The sequence below is a fragment of the Monodon monoceros genome, unplaced genomic scaffold (genome assembly GCF_005190385.1).
Source record: "Monodon monoceros isolate NGI ecotype Baffin Bay Population unplaced genomic scaffold, NGI_Narwhal_1 Super_Scaffold_18, whole genome shotgun sequence".
In the NCBI taxonomy this organism is placed as follows: domain Eukaryota; kingdom Metazoa; phylum Chordata; class Mammalia; order Artiodactyla; family Monodontidae; genus Monodon; species Monodon monoceros.
Window position 1 is genome coordinate 76,580,184 of NW_021703774.1, and position 15,214 is coordinate 76,595,397.

At 41.0% G+C, this 15,214-nt stretch overlaps 1 protein-coding gene across 1 annotated transcript in view; it reads left to right on the forward strand.

Annotated features, from left to right (window-relative positions):
• Nucleotides 1-15,214, forward strand: part of WARS2 (tryptophanyl tRNA synthetase 2, mitochondrial) — an 85,728-nt gene that overhangs the window by 59,630 nt on the left and 10,884 nt on the right. Inside the window, exons 3-4 of the mRNA XM_029228667.1 lie at nt 6,138-6,218; nt 9,892-9,977. Of these exons, the coding sequence (XP_029084500.1) occupies nt 6,138-6,218; nt 9,892-9,977 (167 nt within the window). The remainder of the gene's footprint in view (nt 1-6,137; nt 6,219-9,891; nt 9,978-15,214) is intronic.

The window sequence follows — 15,214 nt, forward strand, 5'->3', positions numbered from 1 at the left end:
AATGAACATTTTGGTACATGACTCTTTTTGAATTACGGTTTTCTCAGGGTATATGCCCAGTAGTGGGATTGCTGGGCTGTATGGTAGTTCTATTTTTAGTTTTTTAAGGAACCTCCATACTGTTCTCCATAGTGGCTGTATCAATTTACATTCCCACCAACAGTGCAAGAGTGTTCCCTTTTCTCCACACCCTCTCCAGCATTTATTGTGAAACACAACATTTTAAAATTTTGATGAAGACCAGTTTATCTGTTTTTTCCTTTCGTTGCTTGTACTATTGGTGTCATATGGACTAACAAATCACTGCTTAACCAAGGTCATGAATACCTACTCCTATTTTTTTTCTAAGCAGTTTATAGTTTTGGCTTTTATACTGAGGTCTGTGATCCATCTTGAGTTAAGTTTTATGTATAGTGAGAGGTAGGGCTACAACATCATGCTTTTGCTTGTAGATATGTGCCTGTAGATGTTCAGTTGCCATAGCATTATTTGTTGAAGAGACTATTCTTTTTTTTTTTTTTTTTGCGGTACACGGGCCTCTCACCGTTGTGGCCTCTCCCATTGCGGAGCACAGGCTCCGGATGCGCAGGCTCGGCAGCCATGGCTCACGGGCCTAGCCGCTCCACAGCGTGTGGGATCTTCCCGGACTGGGGCACGAACCCGTGTCCCCTGCATCGGCAGGCAGACTCTCAACCACTGTGCCACCAGGGAAGCCCGAAGAGACTATTCTTTCCCCCAATGAATTGTCTTGGCGTCTTTGTTGAAAACCAGTTGACCATAAAGGTAAGGATGTACTTCTGGCTTACACAGGGCCTCAAGGTGAGCTAGAGGTAAGAGATTAGGGTCTTCTTAGATCTTTCCTGGACGTTTGCACAGCCCTGCACATACTTGTGGCCTGCTGGAGGCCCAGGAATGTGTCAGGTCTTTCAAAAGTACTCTGTAAGCATATCATTTCCCAGCTTTTCTCCTTAAGTTTTCTAGACAGCCTCTTGTTTTCTCCTACTGGTATCAGCACCTCAGGCAACTGTAATATTAAATCATTGCTGATGATATGTTTGAAAAGTGTCTTAGGGCTGGGGCTTTTCCCACTGAGTGAGCGCTAATCAGGTCAGATAATAGCCAGCCCTGCAAATGGGGCTTTTCCCCATTTTCCAAATGGAGAGCTGTCAGGTCGAGTAGTGATGATTCTCTGGGGCTGGATCTTTATGAGGAGCTCCAAACCCTCACATTCCCTTCCAGTGGCTGCTAGGCTGCTGTTTTCATGGCTACCACAGATACGGGGAGAGGCTAATGGGAATCGGGCAAGTTAAAATGCCACAAAGCTCTCTGTTTTTACTGGGATTTGGATGTTTTTCTTAAATAAATACTCTTCAGCTTATTGCAAGCCTTTGGCTAATTTTCCAGAGTTCTGTAAAAGTTGACTTTGACAATTTTTGCTTGTGTTCTCATTGCTTTTATGGAAGAACAGATTTTCAGAGGTTGTTGCTCTGCTATTCCAGAAGTCCCTCCACCTTATTTTAAACACCAGAAATGTTTTAACTTTTATTCAAGGCCAAATATAGTTAGATTTACAAGCCTTTTACCTATTTTCACAAACTGAACACACCCATGTACAAGTTACATGGGTAACTTGCATTGCTCTTTATGCCCCTTTCCAATCACTAAACATCCCTTCCCTAAGATAGCCTGGTTTTAAACTTAATATAATTTGAACCATTTAGTATACACTCTTTTATGTCTGTCTTCTTTCATTCAACATTAAGTTTGTGAGATTCTTTCCTGTTAAATGTAATTCAGTCTTCCTCATTGCTGTAGTATTCCGTTGAGTGAATATACCACAATTTATACATTCTCTGTAGGTAGACATTTGGATTACTTACAGTATGGTGCTGTTACAGCATACTCTTGCACAGGTATTTTTGTGAACATATGTAAACATTTCTGTTAGGTATATACCTAGACATGGAATACCTGGGTCATATGTTATATGAATGCTGAGCATTAGTGGATACAGTCAGTTTTCAAAGTTGGTGGACCAATTTACATTCCCACAGCACTGTATAAGAGTTCTGTTTACTCAATATCCTTGCCATACTTGGTAGTATTTTGGGGTTTTCATTTTAATCATTCTGGTGAGAGTGTAGTGGTATCTCAGTATGACTTTAATTTGCATTTAATGCACTTGGCCAATTTGTATAAGGTTATCTGCTTTTTTTCTTATTAATTTGTAGGTATTCTTTTTTTTTTTTTTTTTTTTGCTGTACGCGGGCCTCTCACAGTTGTGGCCTCTCCCGTTGCGGAGCACAGGCTCCGGACGCGCAGGCCCAGCGGCCATGACTCACGGGCCCAGCCGCTCCGCGGCATGTGGGATCTTCCCAGACCGGGGCACGAACCTGTGTCCCCTGCATCGGTAGGCGGACTCTCAACCACTGCGCCACCAGGGAAGCCCTGTAGGTAATTCTTTACATAGTCTGTGTACCAGTATAATCTGTATAGGTTTGCAGATAGCTCCTCCCACTCTGACTTGCCTTTTTTCCCTCTTTTAATGGTGGTGTTTGATAAAGAGACATCATTAATTTTAATGTAGTTTCATTTATCAAGATTTTTGCTTTATGTTTAGTACTTTTTAGATCGTATTAAAAATCCTTACTGACCAAAGGAAAGATGGAATCAACTGATTTAATTTTTTCTGCAAATTTTTAAAAATTTTTAAATATTTAGGCAGAACATTTTAGTCTACCCTGAAGAATACCAGTATTTCCCCATGAGTGTATTTTACAGATGATTGTCCTCTTTCATTCACAAAAACACCAGCAAAGCATCAAGTCTTAGACAGCTCTATTCCAAAATATCTTTTATTCCTTCCTTTCAAACCCAGCAATTCCACTGAGTATATTTCTTACCTCATTTATTTCTAATCACCCTGTCTTCTGTTTTCAGAGATAACAGAACTCATTAGAGTTGAAGTTCTCTCACTTTCTGCTCTCCGCTCCTATCCCACAAGATAGATCCTCATCTATATTTATTTCTCCTCCTCCTATTTCAGTGGAAGATGTAGGTCTATCCCACCTTAAAAAACAAAACAAGGGCTTCCCTGGTGGCGCAGTGGTTGAGAGTCCGCCTGCTGATGCAGGGGACACGGGTTCATGCCCCGGTCCGGGAGGATCCCACCTGCCGCGGAGCGGCTGGGCCCGTGAGCCATGGCCGCTGGGCCTGCGCGTCCGGAGCCTGTGCTCCGCAACGGGGCTCCGCAACGGGAGAGGCCACAACAGTGAGAGGCCCGCGTACCGCAAAACAAAACAAAATTTTTATTCTTAATCCTTACTAGTTACCTTCATTTCTGTACTCCTTAAAAAAGAAATGTCTTACACATGTGATAAAATTGCATTGAACTAAATACACCCACACAATGAGTACATGTAAAACTGGTAAAATCTAAATAGGGTGGATGGATTGTATCAAATTCAATTTCCTGGTTGTGATATTGCACTATATTTCTGCAAGGTGCTGCCACTGGGGGAACCTGGGTGAAGGGTTTACTGGATCTCTCAGTATTATTTCTTACAACTATATGCAAATCTATAATTATCTCAGAATAAAAAGTTAAAAGAGTCTTTCTAAAAGTTATCTATAGTCATAATAACTACCATTTATTGAGTGCTTACTGTGTGCTCATTTTATAAATTTTATAAATGATGAAACTGAGGCACAGAGAGGTTAAGTCATTTACACAGGGTTACCCAGCTACTGAGTGGCAGAACTAGCATTCAGATCTGGTAGCCTAAGCTCAGAGAGAGAGTTCTTATCCACTCTGCTATACTTCTTGTACGTCTGCCTTCATATTCTGCCTCCTAGTCACGCTTCAACCCACCCCTCTATAATAGATTTAGCATTCATCCCAATCACTCCCCTGAACCTGCTTTTGCCTGGATCACCAACAAGTCCATTGCTAAATCTAATGGATTCTTTTTGGTCCTAACCATTCTTTCTGCAGCCTTTGTTATTGTTCATACATTCAACAGATATTTATTGAGCACCTCCAGTGTGCCAGATTCTTGTTTTACAACAGTGAACAAGATGGGCAAAACTGCTGTTAACTGAAGAATACATATGTCTTTACTTGTTATAATTAGGAGGTCAGAAACCTTTAATCACTGCTGACTTATTTGTGGATGGTCAACAGACCACCTTATTGTTCCATGCTTTTGTTTCTCTGTGGCTAAGCCAGATTATATTGTTATTTTGTTTGTGATTTTACAACATAAGGCAGAATGTACTATATTTAATACCATTTTCACTTTTCTCCAGATAGAAATCTGACCTTTTCCAAGCAGTTGCCATGAATATGAATAAATTAAGAGAGCTAAATCCTAAAGTGTACTACTTTCTTGTGTAATTATTAATGATACATTAATTTATGTTATAAATTATAATATTATAGATAAATTGTGAAAATTAATTGCCTTTGACCTTTTACTTACTTTTTCCAAATAAGGATAATTGAATTAATTAATGCCACATAATTTGGAAACACCAGGAAGATCTCTGCAGAATATTCAATAAGTTTCATTCCATATAGCCAAATAAAAAGCTACTGGAAAATACTTGACTTCATGGAGACATCATGGTAGCTGTTTGCATATCACCAAAGCTGAGCTCTTGAGCCCTAGTTGAAGGAAAGGAATCATCTTGTCTCTTTCCACATGTCCATGGTTATATTCTGTGTTTTTATTCCTTTCCCCAATTCAGTAAAGAAGCAAAAAAAATCTCTCCTACTTCTTCATGTCAAAAAACAGCTCTTGTTTTATTAGTTCTAATGGGAATGTGTTTTGCTTGGTGATTGGAAGCAACTGTAATCCTCTTGCTTCCATCCAGGGTTACTGTTTCTGTCTGATAGCTGTTTGTTTACAGCAGCAGTTAGCAATTTGCATGGACAGTGCTGTCAAAGTCACTGCCCTCAATGAATCCCAAACGCCTCTTGGAAGAAAGATGACAGATTCAACCCAGCGACTTGCAAAACTTTAAAAGCGATTCCTTGTCAAACATGTGAAAAACAGCTCTTCCCTCTCCATGACTTGAGGGAAAAAAACGAGAAATTGTCTTATGCCAGATGGCGATTCCTTGCTAGTAAAATAGGCCTGGGCTGATTCAGCTTCATTCCTTTATGTTCCATTTGCAAAACCCACAAAGAACACATTTGGGGCCACTTTTCAGAGCTGGCAACAGCCTCTGCTTTTTAAGGAAATCAGATGGGCACACACACAAAAAGCCACAATGGATGAAGGGCTCGGAATCCCCAGGGTCCAGAAACAGGATGCATAGGCCTTAAATTCTAGGTCACCAATTAGAACCTGGCCTGGACCCAAGAATCATCCCAATTGTTGCCAGATTTGGTGACTTGATTGAATTTGGTTAAAACAAAAACAAATTGGGAAAAGGTTATATTTTCTTGTTGACTAAACCTCTTCTTAAAAGAAAAAAAAAAAAGGAAGAAATAGAAACTATCTAAAAACATGCTTTCAGATGATAAAGTGATTCCTAAATTTCAAATTTCTCTGGGTCTAAAGGACTCAGTCTTTAAGTCCAGTACCCTTCTTTGCCATTTACATGTAAGATATTACAGCTGCTTTCATATATTTAGAATTCGTTTAGAGAGGGTTTGACCAGTGTGCATGCGTGCATGTGTGTGTGTGTGTGCATGTGTGTGTCTTCTTAATTACATTGGCTTTTTAAATTGACATATATTACATATAATATTATATTAGTTTCAGGTGTACAACATAGTGATTCAATATTTTTATAGATTACACATCATACAAAGTTATTATAAAATATTGACTAGATGCCCTGTGCTGAAATAGATGCCTCAGGACATAATGAAACCCTCTCACTGTCAGCTGCTTGCTAGGGATGTTGTGAAGAGGATTTAAACACTAGAATAGTAATGGTATTGGGTAGTTTTGAAGATGTCTTCTTCATCTAAAATTCTATGCATTATGAATTAGCCCCCTTAATTTTTTTAATTACCCTCATTTGGGGTATTTTTAGCCAAGGTAATACCTGTTGTCTGTTTGGTTTTGCCTTATATGCAAGAAGATATTGACCACCTTTGTTAATGTTCTATTTTATTTCTTCAGGTGTCTGAACACACACAATTAAGTTGGATCCTTACCTGCATGGTCAGACTACCCCGATTACAACATTTACACCAGTGGAAGGTAAATGCCAGTGATCTGATTAATAAACAGAAAGAAGTTCAGTTCCCAGTGCAGCTATTTTTCCTCTTTCTGTTTATTTTTGTGTTAGGCTCTGGGAATCCTGAGTTTGCTGGCCTCCCTGGTCTGTTACTCTAGCAGCTAGCTAGACCAGCATCTTTAACCTCACCGCCTCAGGGTATGAAACAGATAGTAAGAGGGTTCTCTAAGATTCTTTCCAACTGAAAAACTGGATGAAAATATCCAGCTTATTAATTATTTGATTTTATCTGTGCATTGTCGGTCCTGAGTGACCTTTACATAGACTTGGTAAATGACTTTGAACGTGCCACATTCTAATTAACAAACAATCACCATTTCTGGATTACTGGACTCTGAAGTTGCCTCCACCGGAATTAACTGGCATTAAGGCCAGAATGTTTTCATTGTGGGGAGAAGAGACAACATATTTTATTTAATATTTAAACAAGTTGAGTCCAAGCAACAATTCAAACCCACAGAAAAATTAAGCCTATTCTTTTTCTAAGAAGTTCAGCAGAGAAATATAAATTGGGTAATTCAAAGTACTTTACTCCCATGTATTTTTGCAATTGGATAACCTGAGGGTAGGTGGCCCGCCACTATGTCAACACTGATATCAGTATCAAGCGTATTTCCAGCATATTCTCAGGGCCACTGATTTCCTCAAAAGCCTTTGATTTCCTATTTAGAAGGCTTCACATATGCTGCAGAGAGAAACAGACAGAGCTTTAATGTGGCAGTGTCTAAATAGGAGGTACTGGTGATGCTGCAGAATCGTTACCTGCCAGGAGTTAGAAACAAAATTTTGTAATGTTCTCTACCGTATTTTGGTTTGGGGCAAGACTTTCCCATTTTATCGTAATATGGTAATGCTAAGCTGAACACTGAACGCTGAAATCCTTTTATAAGAACTGATTTAATGGGAAATGCTCCCACTTTTTTTTTTTTTTAATTGGCTGCGTTAGGTCTTCGTTGCTGCACACAGGCTTTCTCTAGTTGGGGCAAGCAGGGGCTACTCCTCGTTGTGGTTTGCGGGCTTCTCATTGCGGTGGCTTCTCTTGTGGAGCACGGGCTGTAGGCACCTAGGCTCAGTAATTGTGGCTCGTGGGCTCAGTAGTTGTGGCGCACGGGCTTAGCTGCTCCGCGGCATGTGGGATCTTCCTGGACCAGGGATCGAACCTGTATTCCCTGCATTGGCAGGTGGATTCCTAACCACTGCACCACCAGAGAAGTCCCTCCCACTTTAAAATAGTGTCTGAGGACCTCCTGGTAACACGTTACTAGTGAATGATTCTGAAGAAGGCTTCTACTAGTCCGTGATTTCTTATCTTTGGGGAAAACATGGATTTCAAAGCCAGTCTTAACTGTAGAGCATGGTATACTGCCTTCTGTGGTCATTCCTTCATTAACAAATACTGGTGATGCCTTCTGCTAGTCTCATATCACACTAAGGGCTGGAGGTATTACAGTTACCAAGATGGATGGATGCAGCCCCTTTCATGAGGCTTATAGTTTATTTGGGAACAGACAGTTAAACAAACAATCAAAGTGTAAAAAGTTTTAGGAGGGAAAGGTTCCAGTTCTATGGGAAGAGATAAGAACCCCTAGGTTGGTTTTGATTGGGGCAGTGAGGGACAAAACAGTGGGGAGGAAGGGTAGGGTCAGGGCTGGAGAGGTCAGGGTTATTTGGAGGATTGATGAGATAGCACAGTTGTGAGGCACCTGGGGCCCATAATAGGCATCCAATAAGTAATAGAGCTCTCCACACCTCCCCACTTCCTTTGTAGTTTCAAGGTCCAGTATTCTAATATAAAAAGACTATAAATCTAATACAGTAGCAATTTTTTTTTTTTTTTTGAGGTACGCGGGCCTCTCACTGTTGTGGCCTCTCCCGTTGTGGAGCACAGGCTCCGGACACGCAGGCTCAGCGGCCATGGCTCACGGGCCTAGCCGCTCCATGGCATGTGGGATCTTCCCGGACCGGGACACGAACCCGCGTCCCCTGCGTCGGCAGGCAGACTCTCAACCACTGCACCACCAGGGAAGCCCGACAGCAGCAATTTTTAAAGACTGGGTTCTTTTCCCATTTGCTCATTTCCAAATTAAAATTTTTTTAAGGGAATTCCTTTATTTTTATTTATTTATTTATTTATTTTTGGCTGTGTTGGGTCTTCGTTTCTGTGCAAGGGCTTTCTCTAGCTGCAGCAAGCGGTGGCCACTCTTCATCGCAGGCCTCTCACTATCGCGACCTCTCTTGTTGCGCAGCACAGGCTCCAGATGCGCAGGCTCCGTAGTTGTGGCTCATGGGCCTAGTTGCTCCCAGCATGTGGGATCTTCCAAGACCAGGGCTCAAACCCGTGTCCTCTGCATTGGCAGGCAGACTCTCAACCACTGCGCCACCAGGGAAGCCCCCCAAATTAAATTTTTATTATAATTACCCTATGATCATTGCAAACTGGCCTTTATCATGAACGTAGTAATAAGGTGTACTGAAGGAATTGTATGATCAAACTTTCAAATTTCCTATGAATGGCCTATAGCATTAGTAGTGCTGTAAGCCAGAAACTACTTGAAGTAACTAGAAAAATTTGTAACTAAATTATGGAACATTAAGATGGTTAAAGAGAGAAGCTGTTGTTTTCAGACCCAGTCTCAAAGGGTGTGTCTGCATTTTGGTTGGGGAACCCCGAGTTGTGAGCATGTGAGTTTGGTCCTCAGAATCATGCAAATTTATAAATTGAGTTGTTCATTTCATTCAGGAATCTTTGGATTTCAGGGAGGTGATTCATATTAACTCAACAAATAAAACTTATCTACACACCAAAATATACCAAAATATCCATTTATCATTTTACAAGATATGATATACCTAGGCCTTAGAAGCAATTACCAGTGAACTGCACACAATAGTCCCTGCTAATAAGTAGCTCTGCTCAGAAAGCCAGATTCCCTGCAGCAAGGGAGTTAGTATCACTAGGGCTCACATTCAGCACCCAGTGCTCGCCAGTTGTTAAATATTTCTAGTATCACCTCCAGTGTTTCCATCAGCTTCCCTGTTAAGGAAATATTTTGATTTATACCACCTGTACTGTTTATTGGATCACTTTACTCTCAGGACAGGTAATTAGGATTGGTTAGATGAAATTTTCTCTTAGTTTCATTGTTTTTAATGCCATGATTTTCTGGTTTTTTGTTTTGTTTTAATGTGATTTTAAGGGAACATTACAGTTTTGTCAATAGCAGAGCGTGAGACTTTCTGGGAAGTTTCCACAAACAATTTGATGTTAACTAATGTTAATTTATAGAAATTTGATTTCATGGTATTTTCTGACCTTCCCTGTGAAATCTAGAATTTATCTGATTTGGAACCTAGAAAATCTTATGTCCTTACTTTAATAAAATGAAAAAGATATAGTGGCAGTGCAGGATCGTTTCAAGGGGCGGTGGGGAAGCGGATTCACCTTATTCCTGCCCAAGGCTGGAGCATGGAGACAAGCCAGCCAGAAGATGGCCAGAGTTACTAACAGGAACTGAGATAGAATGTTGTTACAGGTGGCTTCAAATCACCCCTTGCTTGCTTTAAAGATTTCCTAATTTAGCATTATAATTAGGTTCATGTCGGATTTGTTTCCCTCCTCTCTTTCCACCCCCGCAGGCAAAGACTGCCAAGGAGAAGCAGAATGGAACCATGGGCCTGCTCACCTACCCAGTACTCCAGGCAGCTGACGTTCTGCTGTACAAGTAAGGACCAGAGTTCACCCCTCGTCCTAGATGTAGTCATGCTGACAAGAGAATGTCTCACCTATCTCAAAAAGATTCGGTTCACAGGGAAAGATGGGTACAGAAAGGATCAGACACATGAATCTCTTTGTGTCTATTCCCTGGTAATAATACTAAATTATAGAAGTATGTTTTAATGTGAAACTAATAATATTAAGAAGTAGCCCTTAGGGCTTCCCTGGTGGTGCAGTGATTGAGAGTCCGCCTGCCACTGCAGGGGACACGGGTTCGTGCCCCGGTCCGGGAAGATCCCACATGCCACGGAGCGGCTGGGCCCGTGAGCCATGGCCGCTGAGCCTGCGCGTCCGGAGCCTGTGCTCCGCAACGGGAGAGGCCACAACAGTGAGAGGCCCGCGTACCGCAAAAAAAAAAAAGAGAAGTAGCCCTTAAATAGCACTTGCCATGTGTTGGAAACAATTATAAGTGCTTTACATACATTAACCCATTTAATCCTCACAACAACCTTATAAAACTATACCATCGTCATCCTTAGTTTACAGATATGCAAACTTAGGCTCAGAGTGGTTAGTAACTTGCTCGAGGTCATGTGCTAGCAAGGCTTGGACCCAGGATCTGACTCTAGAAAGTTTGGGTACAAAATCTGTGCTCTTAACCACTATAGAATATATCCTTCCCTAGTAATAATTACACTTCAAGAGTTTTAAATGTTGATTTCTCGTATAATCTAGACTCTCAAGCAATGCTGTCCCATAGAACTTGCTGCAGTTACGGAAATGTTCTCTGCCTGCGTTAAAACCATAGCCGGTAGTCACATGTGGCTATTGAGCACTTGAAATGTTGACGGAGGAACTGAATTTTAACTTGCATTTAACTTTCATTAATTTCGATTTAAATAGCTGCCTGCTGTTGTGGCTGCTATATTGGACCTGCAGGTTGAGATCAAGTTTTTCAACATGGTTTAGGGTGCCCTCACTTTTCTCGGACCCATAATCTGTAAGTCAGCTACTGCTGCTACTTACAGGTCTCAAAACTATACAGCTAGAGGATACGTGCACTCTCTGGAGGGCTGGCCAGGGCTTCTGACCCCATTCCTCTCCTGATTCTTCCCTCCTATCCCCACATCACCTCCCTCGGCCCCCATTTGGCCTTTTAGAGATAAAGCCTCCCGGTCAGCATACAGTCATGGCCAAACCTTGCTACTGTGAAAGCTTCTGAGGAAAAAGAGAAACTATATGGGTCTTTTTTACCCCTTTCCCCTAAAACCTTGACCCCATAAAAGTGATTCTTCTGGGCTTCCCTGGTGATGCAGTGGTTAAGAATCCGCCTGCCAATGCAGGGGACACGGGTTCGAGCCCTGGTCCGGGAAGATCCCATGTGCCGCGAAGCAACTAAGCCTGTGTGCCACAACTACTGAGCCTGTACTCTAGAGCCCGTGAGTCACAACTACTGAAGCCCGCGTGCCTAGAGCCTGTGCTCCGCAACAAGAGGAGCCACCACAATGAGAAGCCCATGCACTACAACGAAGAGTAGACCCTGCTCACCGCAGCTAGAGAAGGCCCGCGCGCAGCAACAAAGACCCAACACAGCCAAAAATAAATAAAAATAAAATAAATTTATAAAAACAAAATAGTGATTCTTCTGTGGGAAAACTAGAATTCTTTGCATGTAAATGTGATAATAGCATGGAGATGACAGTATATGTACCTTGTGACATGACCTCAGAGCCCTCGTGCAATTATGATGGAAACAGCTAGAAGAATAGCTGCTTAACTTTACATATAAGGAATGTCCATTAGTACATGCAATCTATCTTTAATTCTGATTCAAACTTATGTGTTAGGATTATGTGTCTGTTTGATATATTAACTTGAATGCTGGACCCCTGATAGCATTTATTATTTATAATAAGTAACTTTTGACTTATCCTGGGAAATCTAGAACACTTTTCTCCAGGAGCAGCAAATGAAAGTCTAATGAGGGTCTAATAATATATTTCCCAGTGAAGTAGCATATTTACTTAGAAAGGTTCTGTAAAGAACTTTGATTTTGTCACCTGTAAATATGAGAAAAATCACTATTAAAGGATTAAAATGAAATCTGTCACTTGGCTATGATTGATGATGATGTCTTTGACTATTACAATCTTATGTCTAGTTTCGTTTTCAAGGGCTACTTCTTCATAGAACCAAAGGCTGATTTTTCAGCACCAGGATTTGGAAGCACACAAGCACAACAGATTTCTTCAACAGTTCAAGAGCTATAATGGGGGAGTTCTCTGAGTTCAGGGCTGTGAAAAAGAGTAAACTTGAACAAGAATGACTGCCCTCTGTGATACCATGGAGCACAGAGTGGGAAGGAGCTTTAAAGGGCCTCTTCTTCGACTCCCTTGCTTTACAAATGCGGCCCAGGCAGGTTAAGCAATCTGCCCAACCCACGCAGCCAGACAGTGGACAGAGGAGCCTCAGAGCGTGATTATGGTCTCCCGAGGCCAGTGCTCACCTTCCTTAAGGAGCCAGCCGTTGTGTTAGGAAACAAGATCATCACATGAACAACCAGAGCAATATAGATAATATATAACAAAGTGATGATGAATTTATTTTTATCACGTGCCCGAAAATACAATTGTCAGAATGATAAAAATCCTGCAGTTTCTTTCATTCATAAAGTGCATTAATGGGACATAGCTCAGGGGGTTATTAAACAGATTATGTATGAATTGATATCACCTAGTATATAAATACAAACATTTTAAGAGTGCAAGCAACATTTTAAAAGGCTGATATTGGCAGAAATATCTCCTTAACATCCCCAAATCGGTCGTATCATCTACCTTTCTTTCAACCCAAGCCTGAAGTTGAGAATGTCCTCTTTTCTTACACAAAACAATAATTATTTCAGAGGGGGCAGGTAAACACCAAGAGCTTTCCGATAGCTTCCTGTCTGTCTTACTCTGCCCAACATCAGCAGGTTCTCACAGTCGGTTAAGGCTTCCAAGGATAAGCAGTACTTCTCCAGCCTCAGTAACCCCAGCCTACTCCCAGTAGCAAAAAAATTCCCATACTATAAATATTCCTTCTTTAATGCTTACTGATCTATTTGGTGGTTAGAATATGTACTAAGAATGCCATAAGATGCCTTTCTTTTTCCTATTTTCTGAAAAGAAAATTTTCATGACATATGTTTTTCTATCCCCATCAGGCTTCTGATATTTTATATATAACTTGTTAAACAGACAAAAGTATTTTTCTACAAAACTAGGTAATTATCAGTATTCAAGATGATTGTCTCCTACCTTAGCCTAGAAACTAGAAACTATCTCCCTGTAATGCCACGATTAGATCAAAGATGTGGAGCTGGTACCTGCACGCTCCTTTTCTAAAGAGAGATAGCCCTACGTTTCTTTCCTGTCTGGTCCCAGGCTGGACATACTGCTACCAGCCACCATGCTCCATCCCATAGACTCTGTTCCTTTGAGCTTTTTCCTCCTGCCATCTTCCTTCAGACTATTCCCCGGGGCGCCATTGCCACACCAGGGCATATGTGTCATTTGGACCCCTGCAAAGTGTGCAGACAAGTACAATAAAATCAGCTCTGTCTACTACAACATTTATTCTGCTAACATACAGTTCTCATCTGTATCACTGTGCTTCCTTCCAAGTTTAGAAATTTCCTAATTGCTTGAAAATAAGTAGCAGAGGCAGGACTCAAACCCAGGTCTGATTTTTAGCCTGTACCATTGTTTTGCCTATAACAGAGCTCAAGCACTTGGGGTTACTTTTTGTTTGGTTTTGTTTCAGATATTTCTGGATTTTGAAAAATATCATAACTAGAATGTCTATGAATATATACATTATAAACATAGATAAATACAAAAAATAAAAATAGATACAAAAAACATTCATATTTTCTCTCACCAGAAAATGTATATGTGGCGTCTTCATAAAATGTTGATGTGCAGGGCAGTTATAGATTTCATGTTTGCTTTTGTTAAAATCAGCATTAGAATTGAGTGGTACATGGTGGGGTGGAGAACAAACAAGAGGGAAGGGAATGGAAGAGGAGCCTTCCAGATAAGTGTATGAGAGATTAATGTAATTGTTTTGGCAGAACTTCGTAAGGAACCCAGGAATGGAGACCTGAGACCATCTTAAGCTTGAGAGCATTTAAATAAAATAGCAGGTATATGAAGAGAGACAAAATACTCAAAAATAACAAGTGTTTATAATTTTTTATTTTATATCTACATTATTATTCTGAATATCTAAGTTCCAATAGCTAGATATATATATTAACTAAATATTTCTCTCTCTCTCTCTCTCTCTCTCTCTCTCTATATATATATATATATATATATATATACACACACACACATATATATACACACATACATAGTTTTTATTAACATACAGCAAATACTTGTTAAGTAACTGTAAGGCCACTAATCTAGAAAAATGCACTATGCATGGACTTGAGGGAAAGGGAAGAAGGAATTCACATGTGAGCATTATTTGCTAGGTGCCATACTGGCTGCTACACATACATTATCTATTCAGATTCTCACAACAGCTCTGCAAGACAGTTAAGTGGTGTTATTCCCATTTTACAGATAAAAAAATGAAGTTTGGGCTTCCGTGGTGGTGCAGTGGTTGAGAGTCCGCCTGCCGATGCAGGGGATGCGGGTTCGTGCCCCGGTCCGGGAGGATCCCACATGGCGTGGAGCGGCTGGGCCCGTGAGCCATGCCCACTGAGCCTGCGCGTCCGGAGCCTGTGCTCCGCAACGGGAGAGACCACAACAGTGAGAGGCCCATGTACCGCAAAAAAAAAAAAAAAAAAAAAGAAGTTTTAGAGAGGTACCACTAAGTCTGCTCAACTAGAGATGAGAGTGATTACCTGGGCTACTCAGTTTCTCTTTCTCAAGAACTAGAACAGAGAAATACAGGAAGAGGATAAGAAGATAGTGAAAGCAAAAGCTGAAATGACACAGGAAAATGTGGAAACAGAGGCCTCAAGGAACTATGAGTAAGCAGAACCAAAACCAACCCCAAGCCAAGAGTACAGAGAGTAAGATGATTGGTCGGAAACGTCAGACTTGGTAATTCCAGAGAGAAGCTGAGTTGCTGTAATGTCTGGGGATCAGACCACTGCCATTGAGAACAGCTGAGATAATTCATTCCTAAAACTGCTTTGGAGACATCTAGTTTTTGCATTACATTCTTTCTTTGCGAAGTCAGTGTGTC